Genomic DNA, 16,757 nt, shown 5'->3' with positions numbered 1-16,757 from the left:
ATCCTATTCATTACAGTTTTCTAATTTGATTTTTCCTTTGGATGAATAGAGAAAACATATACGTATGGTTTACTCTTTCACAAATTATAGGCAAATGTCATTTAAAATAGAATATTTTAGCTACATCAAAGCCCTTACATTTATAAGCAAGCATACCAATGAATACTTTACAAACTTGAAACACTCAACAATACAATTTAACTAAAACATATCTCTTTTGCGTGGCATGTGTTCAGGAGGTTCATGCACTTCATATAGTACAATAACATATTACAACAACCCAATGACAAAGGCAGCTATACAAGGGAGAACCAACCACTGATGTTTTGGTTGATTGAGAAAATGGCAGTTTCTTATTTGATCTGGCACTTGAAAATCTTTGAGATGTTGAATTTGAAGCCTAGCAGTTATAACGATACCGATATAAATAAAAATGAAATAGTCAAAACAATGTAAAAAAAGGAAAAAGTCAATAATATGTGAAAAGGGAATTGCAGGCTTACAAATTTTGCTTCTTAGCAAGTAAAATTTGAGCATTCGGGCTCCTTACCTATCAATGTAAACAAAGTTGGTAATGTGAATGAGAACTTTACTAAAAGAATTGGTTGCAAATTACTATAAATTATAAATTGTTATTACAACAACAATAGTATTGTAATAATAAGGTCGATCCCATGATAATGTTACAAATTACTATACTAGAATAAGAGACTGATTCACCAATTATATCCTCCATAATGATTTTTGTTCAATTATTTCTTCTAGCTACTCACAATCTTATCTATATAGACTTATTGATGAGTTTCAAACTATTTAGTTAGAAGCAATGGTACGAAAAAGAAGAAAACACAGGAAAGATCGAAAGGTTACAATAACCATTTATGCTAATTTATTTTATCTAAATTTTTCATTATGTAGTAGCAGAAGGATATATAAAAAATTTAAAAATAAATAAAGTTTCAATTGCAAGTTGGAGAACTTTTGGAAATTAAGGTAAATGTAATGGTCTAAATGGTTTACTGGGGGGCCACTGGGGCGTACCTGTGAATTAATTTCGTAGATATTCAAACAATTCTGACTCACCAATGTCATACCCTTCGTAGTTTTCCGCTTGAGTCCTATACCAGAAATCAACAGAGAGAATATGCTTTACTTTCCAAAACTCAGGGCCTTCGGGTGGTTGCAGACTAAGCACGAATTCCCTTGGCATATCATAAAATTCCAGACTTTTTAGACTTTTCAAATGCTTGATGCCGAAGGGAACCTCCTTCAACTGTGAGGCGGGTCCAATTACGAACTCTTCAAGAAGAGGCATGGCACCTTCATCTATTATCAGACTATTCAATCCTCCCAAATTTTTGAGCTCTAGCACCTTGAGTTTCTGGAATCCTCCTTCCTCAAAATGTAGTTGCTCACCACTGTATCCGTCGTGAAGCTGAAGACTCATCAAACAAGGCAAATCCTGAAGGACCTTCAATGGATCATCTAGTAAACTTGACCAGAATAATTCCATTCTAACTATATTTTTAAGTTTGGGAATCCATTCCGGCAATTTTACTAGTCGTCCATTTAGGCAAAGAGTTTGTAGGAGGGGCGGAGGAAAAGACATCGATTGCAATTCAAGAATTTCTTCCTCACTTGTCGAACTGATATCCAATGACCGAAGGTGGCTCATTTTTTCTAATACGGTGCACAAGGCCATCCCGTCTTCTCTCTTCAGTTTAGCAATTTCCAACTTCCTCAATTGCCTCAGCTTTTCCAATTCTGCAATAAAGCTAGCATTGAGGGCTTCCACTGTAAACAACTTTTGTAAGGACTCTAAATGTCCAATGCCACTTGGTATCATCACTGCTTGTCGAGATTCAATATTGAGTTCAACTTCATGGTTTTCAATGTATGCTGCAAGATATCGTAGCTTACGGAGCCCACTAATCTCTACTGGTAGCTTAGAAACATGAGAACGTTTCAAATCCAAAGTCTCTAGATTGTGAAGTTTACCAATGGACTTTGGAATCTTTTGTACTTTTGTTTCTCTCAAGCTTAAATATCTTAAATGGATTAGGTTTCCCACTTCTCTAGGAATGTAATCAATAGCGGCACCTTCAAAATCCATTGTTTTCATAAGCTTGAAATTTACAAAAAAACCAGTAACCAAAGACTTGGGTAATTTATCTTCCTCAAACATGATAATAGAACGAGGTTTTGAACTAGTAATACCTTCTAAAGGAGTATTTACTTTGGTCTGAATTGATAAGCGTCGAGCAATTTTATCAAAACTTGAGTAGTTTTGTAATGAAACAGTTCGAAAGCTCAATTCCTCTGACTTAGAAAGAATTACTTCACGCATCATATCATGAACTCGACAAGTTCTAGTTTTGCCAATAGAATCGACATCTTCAACTTGAACCAAGTTTCTATGAATGAGTTTGTTTAAGTAGTCTTGCGCAACCTCTTCCAATGTTATTCCTTGCTTTTCTTTTATGAAACCCTCGGCTATCCAAAGTCGAATTAGTCTTGCACAATTAATAGAGTAATCCTCTGGAAACATGCCAAAATATAGGAAACAAGCTTTGAGGTTGTAAGGTAGATCATGATAACTAAGAGATAGAATTCTGGGGATACTTCTTAGGCGTGAATTAATTTCGAATTCTGAACTAAGACTATCACGCAATTTGTGCCACTCAGATTGAACCTTTTCTTTGGTTGATAAAAGACCGCCTATAGCCACAATTGCTAGTGGCAACCCTCCACATCTCTCAACTATGCTACGTGACATCTCAACAAAACCTGGAGGACAATGCCCCCCTTCATGTTGGAACACCTTCTTGTAAAAGAGCTCCAAGGATTTTTCTAAAGGTAGAGGTGGCAGTTTGTACACATAATAACATGGAGATTCTTTTTCAGAAGGAGCAACATCCTCACTTCGAGTTGTGATTACTATTCTACTACCTTTATCATTATCTGGGAAAGCACATTTTATATGTCCCCAAAATTCTGTATCCCATATATCATCAAGAATTACTATATATCTATGTTCACGTAAATATCGCTTCAATTCTTCCATTAGAGATGTCTCTTTCATTGTGTCAATTTCCTTAGGAGCGCACTCCATCATTGTCTCGTAAAATTTCTCTATCATTTCCCTTAATAGATCCTCCATCTTGTATGATTGAGTCACAGTGATCCAAGCCTGACAATCAAAGTGTGCTGTCACCTTCTCACTATCATACACTTTTTTGACAAGAGTGGTCTTGCCAAGACCACCAATGCCGACTACTGAAATCACCATGTTTTTTGTCGGTCCTTCTACCAACAACTCTATCAATTTAGCTCTGGGAGACTCAATGCCCACAACCTCTGCTTCCTCAATTAAAAGGGATTTCAGTCGAGGGTCATGCCACGAAACACCTCCAACATCATTGATGGGTCTACCTTTCTCTATGGTGTTGAAGCCATATCTTTCAAATTTGTCCCTGGTTTCCTTGAGTTTCTTGTTGACATCTCTAATCTCAGAGGCTATCACATGTCTTGGTTTCAGTTTCATGGTAAAGTGAAAAACATTTGGGAGAAAACAGATACTTCTCCTTTGCCTATGAGTTTGTTTTGCAAAATGAAGTATGTATTCATCAATAACATCTTCTATGTGATAAGCTTCCTCCCTTAGCTGTTTTACCCATGTTTGCACAACGTTGCTCATGTCTTCTTTCTCTGCCCTTGCATCTGCATCATTTAGGAAAGATCGAATGAACTCTAATTCACCTTTGATGCTTGCAACTTCATCGTGGATACCCTTCAACAATCTAGCTTCTTGGACTAACAACGGGACCAAATACTCTATAGCTAGGCTGACTGCACTTTCTGCCATTTCTCCTCCCTTGTTTGATCACTGGCCACAATTACCTACAAACGAACCAATTCAATGCTAGATGTCACATAAAAAAAAATCACATTTAGATGTAAAACAAAAAACTTGCCTCTGTTTCAAAATTTACCTCAATATCCCTGCTCTCCTTGAAAACCTTTACAAATTTATCGTGCACTAAAAGAAAAATCTCCTACGAACTCAGCGATGTAGTAGAACGAAAGAATCGTTGCCTCAAGCCAACAACCTACTTATTTAGAAACACGAAGACACAAAAATATATGTCAAATAAGTTCAATTACAGTAAGCTAACTGGCCCAGCTCTATATTCATAAATCATTAAAATAACAGAAAACTAGAAATTTTGAAATAAAATTATTTGTATTCAAATCCAAACCTTGCTCATTAATGTAAGTGATGCTATCCAAAGGTGGCTACTAACCTCAATTAGCACCTCTTAATATTTTCAATAGAGACATCTAAAATTAAAATCTTCTAGCTCCCAACTAATTAATCTTTTGTGTGTGTGTATATATATATATATTTATTTATTTATTTATTTATTATGTTACAATAATGGCCTCCTCATTTCTTATTGTCTCTCACCTAGTCACCTTTTATCGATCAAGCTGATCAAACAATATACATTTTTTGTCTAGATCAATTCTTCTCTTTTTTTTGAAAATTCAATATTAAATTGATGTTGTCCATGGAACAAATGTCCATCTTAATTTCACCTTATCACAATTAACCCTGACTTCCCCCACATGGCATCGACAAGAACAAATTTCACTAACTAGCTTGGATCAATTCCACACTTACACGCCATTATACATAGTGTTCATTCCGGGGTAGCTAGTTTTACTAAATTTTGTAAGATGTGTAAATAGCTAGAAAAATGCTAGGTATCTCAATCTTGTCCTCGAGTCCTACAACTCCCTCATCAACTTTAGACCAACAATACAGGAAATCTCTTTAGTAGAATTTGTTGATAGCCATGCATTAGTAAAAAAAACATTTGTTGATGAAGAGGATCTTATTCTCCTTATTCTAAATGATGTTGGACCAACCTTTGAAGCAATTGTAAACTCCAATCCAGCTTTTAGATAAATAAATAAATAAATAAATATTTATTTATTTATTTAAAAGTCCCTATCGATATGATATTGGGACATTGAGTTTGTATTGAGGGTTGAAGAAAGACACCAAGAGTTCTATGATACTCCATCCGAGAATGAAAAGCTTTCAATTAGATGAAGGAAGAGAGTATTTTAACACTGCATGCCAAAATTTTGTCTCCTCCAATAGAATTTTTGGTCACGTGTCCTACTTTCTCACTGTTGGGCTATATAGAGCCTAGTTAATTAATTTATGTTTTATGATCCAGATTATGAACTGACCCGTTATATCACTGCAATAGATTTTCTGCCACATCTTGTATTTTTTCTTTAAAAAAGTAAATCATTATAACTCAATTAGCGTAGGTAAATTGCTAAACCACGAATTTTTTGTGTTGTGTGTTATTTTTCTATCTGTTTTTTTTTTTTTCATCTCACATATCTAGGAATTTGTGTAATTTCCCAACACACACCCCAACAGAATGATGTCTTTAAAAGCAAACACAACCACATCGTTGATACCGGTCTTGCTCTCCTCTCGCACATGTTGAAATGGACACTAGTTCCTGGGTATAAGCCTTCAATCGTGCTATTTATCTCGTAAATCGTTTACCAATTAGAGGGTTGGGCATTGTGTCTCCTTATGAAAACCTTTTTAACTACATTCTCGATTACTCATGCATACGTGTTTTTTTATGTGAGTGTCTTCCTTGCATATGACCTAATAACAAACACAAAATTGATTCTCGCTCTAGAATTAATCGCTAAGGTTATCGTTGTCTTGATGGGAGCACAAATCGTGTGTAGCTTTCACGTCATTTTGTATGTGCAATTCTCTTTTCTTTTTAAGCCCCACTCCCACAAGGATTCTCCAAATTTTTCCTCTGCCATGGTATTGCTTCACCTATTGCCTTGCCATCCACTTATCAAAAATTTATCTTAGCCCTTGCTCACTACTCGCTCAAGCAAACCCTCAACAAGAAAGTTCACTCATCACTCGCTTGACTCACTCTAGCGAAGCCTCAGCTAGTAACATAGCGCGTCACCTACTCAACCAGTTACTTCAACCGCCACTCACTCATCACCTACATAAGCGAACCCTCAACCATAAATTCCCCTCATCATCTCCTTCCCTTGACCTCCTTCAAGCAATTAACCATGTTGAAAAACCACCATCTCATGCTATGGTCACCAGTTCCTAAAAGGAACATCACCATGCATTACTTTTACTTGCTTCTGTTGACACTGACCTCGTTGAATTCTTTCAAATTTTATTAGCTAGACTCGTAGAGAACCCCAGTAGAAAGAGTCAATGTGTGTTGAATTCGCTGCACTTCAACAAAATGGAACTTGGTCCCTTGTATCACCATTTTTTTTTTTTTGGGGTTGATAACCTTGGTCACCTACATCCTACATGAACGTGCTCTCCAATAAATGGGTCTATAAAATAAATGGAAAGTCTGATGTTAAGCAATTCTTATTCAAAGCTTGTCTTGTTGCTAATGGCCAATAACCTAGATTCGACTATAATGAGACTTTTAGCTCTGTTGTTAAACTTAACTGGTGTTACTAATAATTTTTAAATTAGATCACATATAAGAAAATTCTTCTTAAGTTCTGTTAAGTCTAATGGTGTTTTGTTGGCTAATTCCTTGTCAAAAAAACATTGTAACTTTCATTCAAATATACTCCTTTCGTCCCAATTTGTTTGTCCTGATTGAAAAGTCAAATTTTTTTTTAGAGAACATCACTTATTGTCTTGTCTGTTTTATAAAAATATATAAGTTTACAAAACTACTCTTAAATAAATTTATCAACTTTTTTAAAAAGAGTTATTCTTAATGAGGCAACTATAAAGGTGTCCCAATTAAATTGATTTTTTTAAATATTAGTTAGTTTTCTTTTCAAATAGTTTTGAAAATAAAGGTATAATAGAAACATTAGTAAACTAATAATTTTTATTTTTAGAAACAGGACAATATTTTGGGACATCCCAAAATGGAATAGGACAAACAGACTGAGACGAAAGTAGTATTTTATTTTGTTTTGGTTGGTTGCTGTGTATTTAGGGTAATTCAAGTGCTGAAAATTGAAGCTGTTGGAGCAAGATTTTTGTTCGATCAAAACAACATCTTGGTCCCACGAATTGGACATGCGGCTTCCATTTGAATTTCAGTTGGGCCAATTTCACTTCACTTTCGTCCGACCCTTAATTGACCAAAATGGGCAAAGCAATAAAGAATTCAGTTACGAACTTTCTCTGCCATTCAAGCCTCTTCCCAACTAATGTAAACCTCATTTTACACAAAATTAAACCCTAATTCCAATCTAAGAGTTGAGAGAAACCCTTTAAATTGTGATACCCAAACACCTACCCTTTCGCTCTCACTATAGCCAAGTCATTGATAGGACATAATTTCCATCACAATATAAAGCATCTCTAAGTGTTGAGAGTTGATGTTGTTAGGTTCTAAAAATTTAAAACAACTGGCAAACTCTGAATACAAACTTGTCTAGGCATAGATCTTAGTGTTTACAGATATAATTAGACAATGCTCAAGGTACTGCAAGTCAGAATACAAGAATAAAGAAGCTGCAAGTTCAGAATTTGAAACATGCCAGACTTGACTGATCGAGAAAATGGTTTGATCAATCAAAAGAAGATTTTGCAAAATTTTAATTTTGGCCCAACAGCCTATTAGCCCATCAAATGATTAGGGTTTCAAATCTAATTCACATAGTATTTAAAGGAAATCTTGAGGCACGTTTTGTAGAAACTTTGGAGCTTCTTTTTTGTGATCTAAAAGGTATTGGGTCTTCTCCTTTCAAAGTCAATACCAAAATTCTTTCTACACACAATCTAGACCAGTAGATCTGAAGTTGCAGCATACCAATCATCAAAGGTGCTAGATCTAAACATTCAAGAGTAGTCTTAAAGTCATAGATTGGAGGTCTATGTGGAAGACCTTAAGTGTGAACTAGAGGGTTATGTAAGAGCAGATCCACATTAAAGAAGTCTGAGGGGTTCAGAGCTCAGTTTGGTAACTATAATTAGATTTATTACGAATTGGTATTTTTGACTGTAAATCCCAATTTGATATAGTGGATTTTTTTCTTGTGATCATTCCCATCAGGTTTTTTACCTTGAATCTAGTTTGTTTCATTGTTTTCCTAACTCATCACATCTTGTATTATTTAGTTTTCCACTGTGCATGTTATGTTTGATATATGTTTAACCTTTTTTTTTTTTTTTTTTTGAGAAAGGATATATGTTTAACCTAGATCTACATAATTGACTTAAGTAAGAACTTGGCTAATTAATTAGGTTAAACAAACTGTTTTTTCCAGGGGTCTAAAACTTTAGAAATGTGATTGTTGGGAATCCTTGGAGCACACCCATTTTCATCCAAGGACACTTGGAGATTGCAATTGGAGCACAAATGTGGATCTAGTAACTAGATTGAGGAAAGGATTTGGCAAAATCGGTTGCAAGAAATAGCATGGAAGGCTAGAGTACATAGATAGCACTAGGCCTAGAGGGTTTTGTGTGTATCATGTACTGCAACTATTTGTTCTAGTGCATCATTTCAATGTGGTGCCGCAGAGAGGTTTTCTTGCTCGGTTTTTGTGTTTTCCTCTTCAATAACACATCCAAACCTAGTGTTATCTTGGGTATTGTATCTCTAATTTTCTATGCATTTTACTTTTCCTATGTTGTAATGTGTTCATATAAACAATTGTTGGTATTCATGCTTATATCAATTGGTTAATCGCATAAACTTGGTGTTAATTGATAAATTAGCCTAATTACTTAAGCCATACTTAAAAGTTGGAGTCTAAAATATTACCTAGGTAGCATTCTCAAGTTTTTTTCAAACAATTCAGGAAAAATAAGTAACAAAATGGGCTCATTCCACCTATTAGAGTTGTCTCAAATAAGAGGCATCATAAGCATATATGCAAACCTGCTCTTAAATTGGTTTTCTATTTCTTCCCAGCTAGAAAAGGCAGCAACTTCAACCTGACCATAAATGTATGATAATTATTCCCCACATAAAAGAGACGTACATATCTAAGTTAAAATCTAGCAAAAGAGCATGACATCTTACATTTACAAAATTCACTTAATGGAGTTTCCTAGATCGTATGCTTGGGGCTTAGTAACAAAGCTCCATATCTACAGTTAAACAGAATTAAAAAGAAAAGTGTTAAACATAATTTACAAACACTGCTCAACTCAAAGATCAACAAACATCGCTCAATTCAAAGATTAACAAAATGGGGATATACCCCTTTCGCGAAAACTTTCCAGCAAAATGCTCATGTTCTGAAACTATTTAGGGATATGTTCCTGTTTAGAAACTCTATTTTTTTTAAAATCGAGTTTCAATGAAAAACTCAATTTGCCCAAAATCGAGTTACTTGCAAAAATTTACATGGAACTCGAGTTCCATGTAAATATTTTCAAGTTTTTTTCCTATAACTTGATTTTGGGCGAATCGAGTTTTTCATTGAAACTCAATTTTTAGAAAATTGAGTTTAAAACAGGAGTATATCGCTAAATAGTTTCAGAATATAGGTATTTTGCTAGAAAGTTTACACGAAATGGGTATTTTGCCATTTTGACCCACACTAGCAATATATATTCTTCTCAAAAAGGTTAAACGTAATTTACAAACACCGCTCAACTCTACGAAAAAACATTAAACCAAGTAAAACAAAGTAACAACTTCGACCTTCTAATTTGATTAATTTCATAATTTGTTTCCAAAAAATTAGTTAAATAAAATATATTAGGGAACGTTTGATTCATTGTGATGTGTCTTTGATGTGATACACATTACGATGATGTGGCATTAAGGTTTTTAATTTATTTTATTTTAATTTTTTCAACATTGCCATAATCTAAAATTACAAAATATATCACATCACCTTAATCTCATCACCTTCCTAAACAATGTAATATTGTATTTTTGTATTGAAATTACATTAATGTAAGATTACAATAATGTAATATTACGGTGTAATGCAACATCACGGCGAACCAAATGCCCCTTTAATATGATCCTTAATTTTTTTTTTTTTTTTTTTACCATATTAGTAGCTTAGAGTTATAAAATGGTAAGTTATTATAACATCCCATTACCAAAGTGCCAAATTTTATTTGTTGTTTTAAATTTTTTATTATTCTACAATACTATATACTTTTTGAAATTTTTTTTTGGTAATAACCCAACATTTGAATTGTTCGAAATGAAAGTTAATGTAAAAAGAATAATTTTTCAAAAAAAAATAAAATAAAAAGAAGGAAACATTGATACTCTCATGTTTTTTTAAAAAAATAGAAACACTTAACTCTTTTTAAAAAAAGGTATATATTTCATTTTTTTAAAATTTTCAAGTGTATTATCATACTTTTTAGATACTTCTAAGCTAATTTCTTTTTCTTTTTCATTTTAAGTAATCAAATGACTTATTCGAGTATCTTATATTTAGTTCTACCTTTGTAACTTAATCTAAGTATGACTAATGTTGATTATTTTTCTTTATGTCTTTTACTTTTTGAAATATATTATGCATACTTATAGTCACCTTGAAATTTGAACTACCTTAAGGATAACAATCATTATAATAAATCTCCACTTTAATAACACTAGGGAAAAAAATAAAATGAAATAATAAATTGACTAGACAGACAAAAAAAATATTTTACAAATATACTATATTTCATATGTTAATTAACATTTTTTTTTACTTATATTTTACTTATATTGATGAATATTTTTTGAATCTATTTACCTTCAATCTCTTTAAATTTGTCCTCTCTGGATTAAAATCTTGGCTCTGATACTAGTTGTGGATGTATAAACCTTAACACAACCATGTGGCTACTCAAGATGAGTTTAGGGTTTTTGGAGATTGAGTTTCCTTAAGGTTCAAGTTTTATAAATTCTAGTTTGGTTGTTCTTACTAAAAAAATGGTACTTACAAGAATTCTCCTGTTTCTCATATATCTAGATGCTAGCTAGTAGGGTTAGGAAAAGACCGAAGAGCGTGGAGACTTGAAATTTTAAGTTAATGTCAGTTGTCCTGGTGACTTTGCATGGAAAGTATAACTGTAAAATCAAATACAACATAGACATAGACTACTGACTCTCCTTATTTTCTTGCTCATTGCAATGACTTCCTAAGGTAAGCTCGAGTTCAAAGTCCACTGGGACAGAGTCTCCTCCCTCACGGCCTCTTATCACACCATCACTACCAAATTAAAGAGTTAGATGGATGAGTTTATGTCATCACATCAATTGCAGGTGGCATTTACCTGTTAAAGAGGTAAGTTATGAAAACTTATACATTTAATTTGAAAGATAAAAGCTAGTTTTGAAGATTAATATATAATCCTTTTAAGGTTTTTGATCAAACAGTGTGGTCAAGACAATATATTAACTGCAAGGGTAGGGGCAAAAAGGAAAGTACCTTGGTTTCCCATCTCTAGTTGGTAGGGCCAAAAAGGAAAGTTTCAATTTTTTAAAAGAAATAGTTTGGAAAAAACTACAAGGGTAGGAAGGGAAATTGTTATCTCAAGTGGGTCGTGAAGTCCTAATCAAATCTATTATATGAGTCATTCCTACATTCACTATGGCGTGCTTCAAACTACCCCTTGGCTTGTATAATGATTTGAGGTTATGATAAGAAAGTTTTGGTGGAATCAACGTGGGAACTCAAGAAAGATACACTAGTTGAAATGGGAAGAGATGACAAAATCAAAACTGGTGAGAGATATAGGTTTTAGAGATTTGTCAATGTTCAATGATTCTCTTCTTGCTAAACAAACTTGGAGATTGCTAAAAAATCCAGATTCACTATTATCCAAAGTGTTCAAGGCAAAATTTTATCCAAATTGCTAATATTTGAGGCAAAGGATTCTAGATCGGCATCCTATGCTTGGCAGAGTATTTTGAAGGGTAGGGACGTTATTTAGCGAGGGGCAAGGCGGAGAATTGGGAATGGAAAATCAGTGAAAATTTGGCAAAGTCATTGGCTGCCTCAGAAACATCCACCATTGGTTTCCTCACCTATGATTGCATCCTTGGAAGAAGCAACGGTTGATATGTTAATCAATGTTGATTCAAGGCAGTGGAACCCGGACCTGGTTGATGGGATTTTTCCTCCTGAAGAAGTTGCACTAATCAAAAAATTCCCATTGGCAAGGTGCGAAGCAGAAGACTCATTGTTTTGGTCACTGACACAGGACAACAACTATACTAGCAAGTCAGGTTACAGGTTTTTAAAAGAGGAGGTTGAGGTGCGACCTTTGGCAAACTCAGAATCTCAAGACACAAGTTTATGGAGGGGGCTTTGGGCTCTTAAGGTTCTAAATCAGGTGAAGAATCATCTATGGAGAGCTTGCCAAAATTCACTACCAACTAAAACCAATCTGGTATGTCGCACTATCATTGCTAATGACATGTGATCGCTGTCATGGTGCTGTAGAAACCGTGGCCCATGCTCTACGGGAATGCCCAGAAATTGATGTGGTTTGGAATAATGTGGCTCTGTGGGATTTTCATTTCACTTCTGAGTTCATCGACTTCAAACACCTGGCGACATGGGTTATAGCTCACCAAAAAAATTCGGAGACGTTTGCCATGCTAGCTTGGGCGATTTGGAATCAATGCAAAAAGGTAAGGCTTCAACAACCCAGCTGCTCTCTCCATCTCTTGGCACAGACCACTAGGGATCTTCTTCAAGAGTTCAAATCGGTGCAACCAATTCCACCGCCACTAGTGGTAGTTGCGCGTGCTCATTGGAAACCACCCTCGACGGATTTCATCAAAATAAATGTCAACGAAGTGGTTTTCCTCGATGAAAACAAATCTGGCATTAGGGTAGTTATTCGCAACCATGAAGGACGGGTGCTAGCCTCACAATCCTTGAAGCTTCATCAAGCGGATAGTCCTGGTGTTATAGAAGCTATAGTTGTTCATAGTGGGATCACCCTAGCTTCAGATATTGGATTTCACAAAGCTGTGGTGGAAGGTGACTCAAAGGTGGTGATGACGGTACTACAATAGGGGAGGGAGATTTTAATGCCGGATGGTTTGTTGATTGAAGATATTCGCCTTAACTCTACGCTTTTTACTCAATTACACTACTCTCACACTAAGAGGTAAAAAAAAAAAAAAAAAAAAAAAAAGACAATATATTAATTGACTTTTAATTAATCTATGCCCAATGATTTTTATTTATTTCAAATTTATAATTTTATATTTAAGTAAATGTATTTTTAGTCTAACAAAAAATAGATAATTAATTAATAACAATTAATTTTTTATAAGGTAATAATATTAAGTCCTCAAACAAATTGTTTATAAATGAAAATAGTAAGCAAATGAAAAGGTATCAATATCCGATTAATAAATCGTTAAAATAAATATGGACTTCGAATAAGTTATCTGTTTTAAGAACCTTAAATAAATTATATTATAATCAAATTAATGAATTAAAAAATTGTAACATGTGATATGAATTACAAATAAAATAGGTACATATCTACTGTAATCAAGTTTAGAAATATATAAAAAGTTAAGAAATGATTGAATTATAGCTTTTGCTATTTACTTTATTAATAACGAGCTTATAATCCTTTCAACAAAAAAAACTAGCTTATAAAGGCTATTCTATTTTAATAAGAAAAAAGAGTGTAGTTTGTTAAACTATTTATATACTTAGTTTTCTAAATAATTTCTATCGTGAAACAATGAATTTTGTTCATGTTTACTATATGATAAAAAAAAAAATTAGGTAAATTTATTTGATGCAGAAGTATTTATTAGAATATTCATGAGATTAATTAATTAATAATAATAATAATTAATCATCTTTTTCCAACTTGCCCTTTACTTCATTTTGAAAATTCGATCAGTGCCCTTTTTCATTAGTTTTATTTTTGATAATATTAAATTAAATGAGATAATTTTAAAAATTTTAATTTTTTATTTTGAAAGTGTTAGGTTTTAAGATTTTAGGAACTAATGTATTAAAACTTTAATTTGTAATATGTTGGCAAATCATGATTAAAACATAGAATCTAGGTTTAGGCTTACTCAAAGTGTATTTAATTGTAAAAAAGGAATCAACTGATTGCGGAATTTATTGGACAAAATCTGCAAGGCTCGATCGATCAAAAATTAGACTTGATCGAATTTTTGATCGATCGAAACTCATACAGATTTAATTTTCTGCAGAATTTCCAATTCAACCCAAGCCCATATGACGTGTAAGGTTTTGTGTTTCACTCTAAGTATAAAATGAAAAACCCTAGCTACGTTTATGTGTTGAATCTTCTGTGAAATCTAGAGATGTTTACCTCCATACACACACATAAAATTGTCAAGATCAAGATTCGCGTCAAGAACTTGATGGTCTCTTTAGTTGCTGCATAAAGAACTTTAAAGATTCATGAGATTAATTAATTAATAATAATAATAATTAGTCATCTTTTTCCAACTTGCCCTTTACTTCATTTTGAAAATTCGATCAGTGCCCTTTTTCATTAGTTTTATTTTTGATAATATTAAATTAAATGAGATAGTTTTAAAAATTTTAATTTTTTATTTTGAAAATGTTAGGTTTTATGATTTTAGGAACTAATGTATTAAAACTTTAATTTGTAATATGTTGGCAAATCATGATTAAAACATAGAGTCTAGGTTTAGGCTTACTCAAAGTGTATTTAATTGTAAAAAAGGAATCAACTGATTGCGGAATTTATTGGACAAAATCTGCAAGGCTCGATCGATCAAAAATTAGATTTGATCGAATTTTTGATCGATCGAAACTCATACAGATTTAATTTTCTGCAGAATTTCCAATTCAACCCAAGCCCATATGACGTGTAAGGTTTTGTGTTTCACTCTAAGTATAAAATGAAAAACCCTAGCTACGTTTTCTAGGTCTTTGGAGTGTTATGTGTTGAATCTTCTGTGAAATCTAGAGATGTTTACCTCCATACACACACATAAAATTGTCAAGATCAAGATTCGCATCAAGAACTTAATGATCTCTTTAGTTGCTGCATAAAGAACTTTAAAGAAGATCTTAAACCTTTAAGTGGAGTCTCAAAGTCACAAGTATGAGAACTTGTGGTTACAATAGATCAAAGAAAGAAGTAATCCTTGGACACGGAGCTATCACGTGGTCGAGTAGTAAGTTTTCTACTTAAGGTAGCAATAGAATGATAGTAGTCAAAGTTCTATTGTACAAACTTTAATTCTTTTATAGTGGATCTATTTTACCTTGAGGATAGCTAGGTTAAATCCTCCCCAAGTTTTTAACCTGTTAAGCTTTCCTGAGTTATCATGTCATTGTGTTCTTTATATTTCTATATTATTTACATAAAATGGTTTTATTGTATTAACGTAGAACTAAATAATTTATCTAAGTAATCACTTGGTTAAATAATTAAGTTAAACAACTTGTATTAAGGGGTCTAAAAACGTACAGAAATAAAATACATTAAATAAAATTCCCTTAAGAAGTTGGATTTGTTTAACATGATAAACTATATGAAACCAAAGGACTAGGGTTTTTTTTCTTTCTTTTTTGGGATTATAACAAGTGAGATTGGGGAATTTCAAGCTAAATTTTTCATGAGAAGACATAGATAGTGTCATTAAACCATAAAACACTTCATGTAAAAGGTATTAATACATTAGATATAGATATAGATAACAAGCATATCCCAAGCTTAAGGAACCATTTCAATATAAAAATAACATAAAAGTAAAACTAAATGAGAACATAAACCCTAGCAAAACCCTAAGAAATAACATAGATATTTTAGACACAATCAAGAAAGAAGATAAGGGCATCGGACGGAACCTGAGCCGATAGTAGTAGTCTCACGTAAAAACATGAGTGCATATAAACGTTAAAAGGTATTAATACATTAGATATAGATATAGATAACAAGCATATCCCAAGCTTAAGGAACCATTTCAATATAAAAATAACATAAAAGTAAAACTAAATGAGAACATAAACCCTAGCAAAACCCTAAGAAATAACATAGATATTTTAGACACAATCAAGAAAGAAGATAAGGGCATCGGACGGAACCTGAGCCGATAGTAGTAGTCTCACGTAAAAACATGAGTGCATATAAACGCTAGAAGAAACGCCTTTGTCTTTGTAGTGTTTGGCTATCCTATTGGTTTTTTACATATGATCTTAGATACGGTTACAACTTAGTGATCAAATGGTTTTCATTATGGTAAAGAAGAAAGAGCTAGCCGCACAACGCTATTGAATGGAAATGGGGACCTCGAATTTTCTCTATCAATTGCTCCAAATTTATATAAACCAGAGGTGTAAAGAAAATTCCCACGGTCATACCAAATAAGATGCTAAGTATGACATTGACGCTCTTCTTATCGTTTTTTTCTTTCTTCTTTTAAAAGGTGTCTCAGGTTCTTTATTCCATGCATAGGAGAACCTATCTTTTGAAGAATGCAGCAATGAATACTGTATCAAAGAAATAAGACTAAAGACTCAAGAATGCAATAAAATAAATATTGGAAAAGTAGGAGTACCATCTAACAACAGTGGTCCATTATCATCGAATGGAGGCAAGAAAGAATTGAATTCGATTACTAGCAATAAACAATCTCTTTATTCTATATAGGAATCTATTTTAAGGAGTCTGTTTGTCGATATTCTATAGCAAAAAGGATCAGGCTTAGGTGCAGTGTCCAATAATACTCGACCCGTTAAAA

General features: G+C 33.2%; 1 protein-coding gene across 2 annotated transcripts; it reads right to left on the bottom strand.

Annotated features, from left to right (window-relative positions):
- Positions 1-108: 108 nt before the first annotated feature.
- On the bottom strand, positions 109-16,297 carry LOC112006818 (disease resistance protein RPM1-like). 2 transcript variants are annotated; one of them, XM_065771635.1, is made up of 7 exons: positions 16,102-16,297; positions 9,090-9,157; positions 8,946-9,001; positions 3,993-4,109; positions 1,042-3,900; positions 504-550; positions 109-400 (listed from the first exon to the last, which is right to left on the bottom strand). In XM_065771635.1, exon 5 carries the CDS (start codon positions 3,863-3,865, stop codon positions 1,049-1,051), a length of 2,817 nt encoding a protein of 938 aa, XP_065627707.1. In that variant the 5' UTR covers positions 3,866-3,900; positions 3,993-4,109; positions 8,946-9,001; positions 9,090-9,157; positions 16,102-16,297; the 3' UTR covers positions 109-400; positions 504-550; positions 1,042-1,048. The 2 variants fall into 2 exon arrangements, with proteins under 2 accessions (XP_065627707.1, XP_065627708.1); XM_065771636.1 differs by lacking the exon at positions 16,102-16,297 and adding an exon at positions 15,865-15,913.
- Between the last annotated feature and the right edge of the window lie 460 nt (positions 16,298-16,757).

Source organism: Quercus suber, unplaced genomic scaffold, assembly GCF_002906115.3.
Source record: "Quercus suber isolate HL8 unplaced genomic scaffold, Cork oak 2.0 scaffold_46, whole genome shotgun sequence".
Taxonomy (NCBI): Eukaryota; Viridiplantae; Streptophyta; class Magnoliopsida; order Fagales; family Fagaceae; genus Quercus; species Quercus suber.
This window is presented reverse-complemented; position numbering and strand designations above follow the sequence as displayed.